The 944-nt window shown below is 36.3% G+C and overlaps 1 protein-coding gene across 1 annotated transcript; it reads left to right on the plus strand.

The window, feature by feature from the left end:
- Window positions 1–35: 35 nt before the first annotated feature.
- Window positions 36–385, plus strand: LOC124893833 (berberine bridge enzyme-like 22; the record flags this gene model as incomplete). Its single annotated transcript, XM_047404683.1, has 1 exon — window positions 36–385. A coding segment is annotated over exon 1 (350 nt), but the record flags the coding sequence as incomplete, so codon positions are not given.
- Window positions 386–944: the final 559 nt, after the last annotated feature.

Below are 944 nucleotides of genomic sequence, written 5' to 3' on the forward strand. Positions count from 1 at the left end.
TTGTGAAGACTCCAATTCCGGAAAGTGGTTGGGAAATGATAGAAAGAGCATTCTTGGAGGAAGCAGGACCGCGGATGATTTTGGAACCATTAGGTGGAAAAATGAATGAAATCTCTGAATCTGAAACTCCATTCCCTCATAGAAAAGGGAATTTGTATAATATTCAGCACACGGTAGGCTGGTCTGACAACAGTGAGAGCATATCAAGCCAGAAGATGGCATGGTTGAGGAAACTGTACAAGGAAATGGAGCCATATGTTGCAAAATCTCCAAGAACTGCTTACCTGAATTACAAGGACCTTGATTTCGGGACTAATCAAGAGGACTACAGCTATTCAAAGGCCAAAATGTGGGGTGAGAAGTATTTCAATGGGAACTTTGAGAGGTTGGCTAAAGTAAAGAGTAAGGTGGATCCCAACAATTTCTTCAAACATGAACAAAGTATTCCACCTTATTCTTACTATCTAATAGCTGAACAAGACTAGAGTGCATGTTAGTATTAAACTAAACATCCCAACCCTGTTTCAAGTTTTACAAATCAAATACTCCTTTAACTGGTTCCCTCCCCTCTTTGTAACAAATTTCATTTCAATTTTACATGATCTTTCACAGAATCTTCTGCTTTTCCAAAAGATGTGTGGCTTCAACAGGATAAAAAAAAAATCATTCGCGCTCGACAGTTATACCAAAATGTTAAACACAAACAATATGTCTTTCCAATTATTTATTTATTAATTAACTCAGATCGTATGTAAACACTTGATTAAATTTAACAACCCCTAGAAATCATTAAATTCTCTTGTTTTATGCAACATGTGTTTTCAAGCTCAACAAAAATCAACAGCGTTGTTCTTTGACAATTCCAATCAAAATCATTAGGATAGACAAGATAAGTTCAACGGAACGGTGCCCATTCGTCAATTCCAATTATAAATAATCGACAG

Source organism: Capsicum annuum, unplaced genomic scaffold (genome assembly GCF_002878395.1).
Source record: "Capsicum annuum cultivar UCD-10X-F1 unplaced genomic scaffold, UCD10Xv1.1 ctg66135, whole genome shotgun sequence".
Classification (NCBI taxonomy): domain Eukaryota; kingdom Viridiplantae; phylum Streptophyta; class Magnoliopsida; order Solanales; family Solanaceae; genus Capsicum; species Capsicum annuum.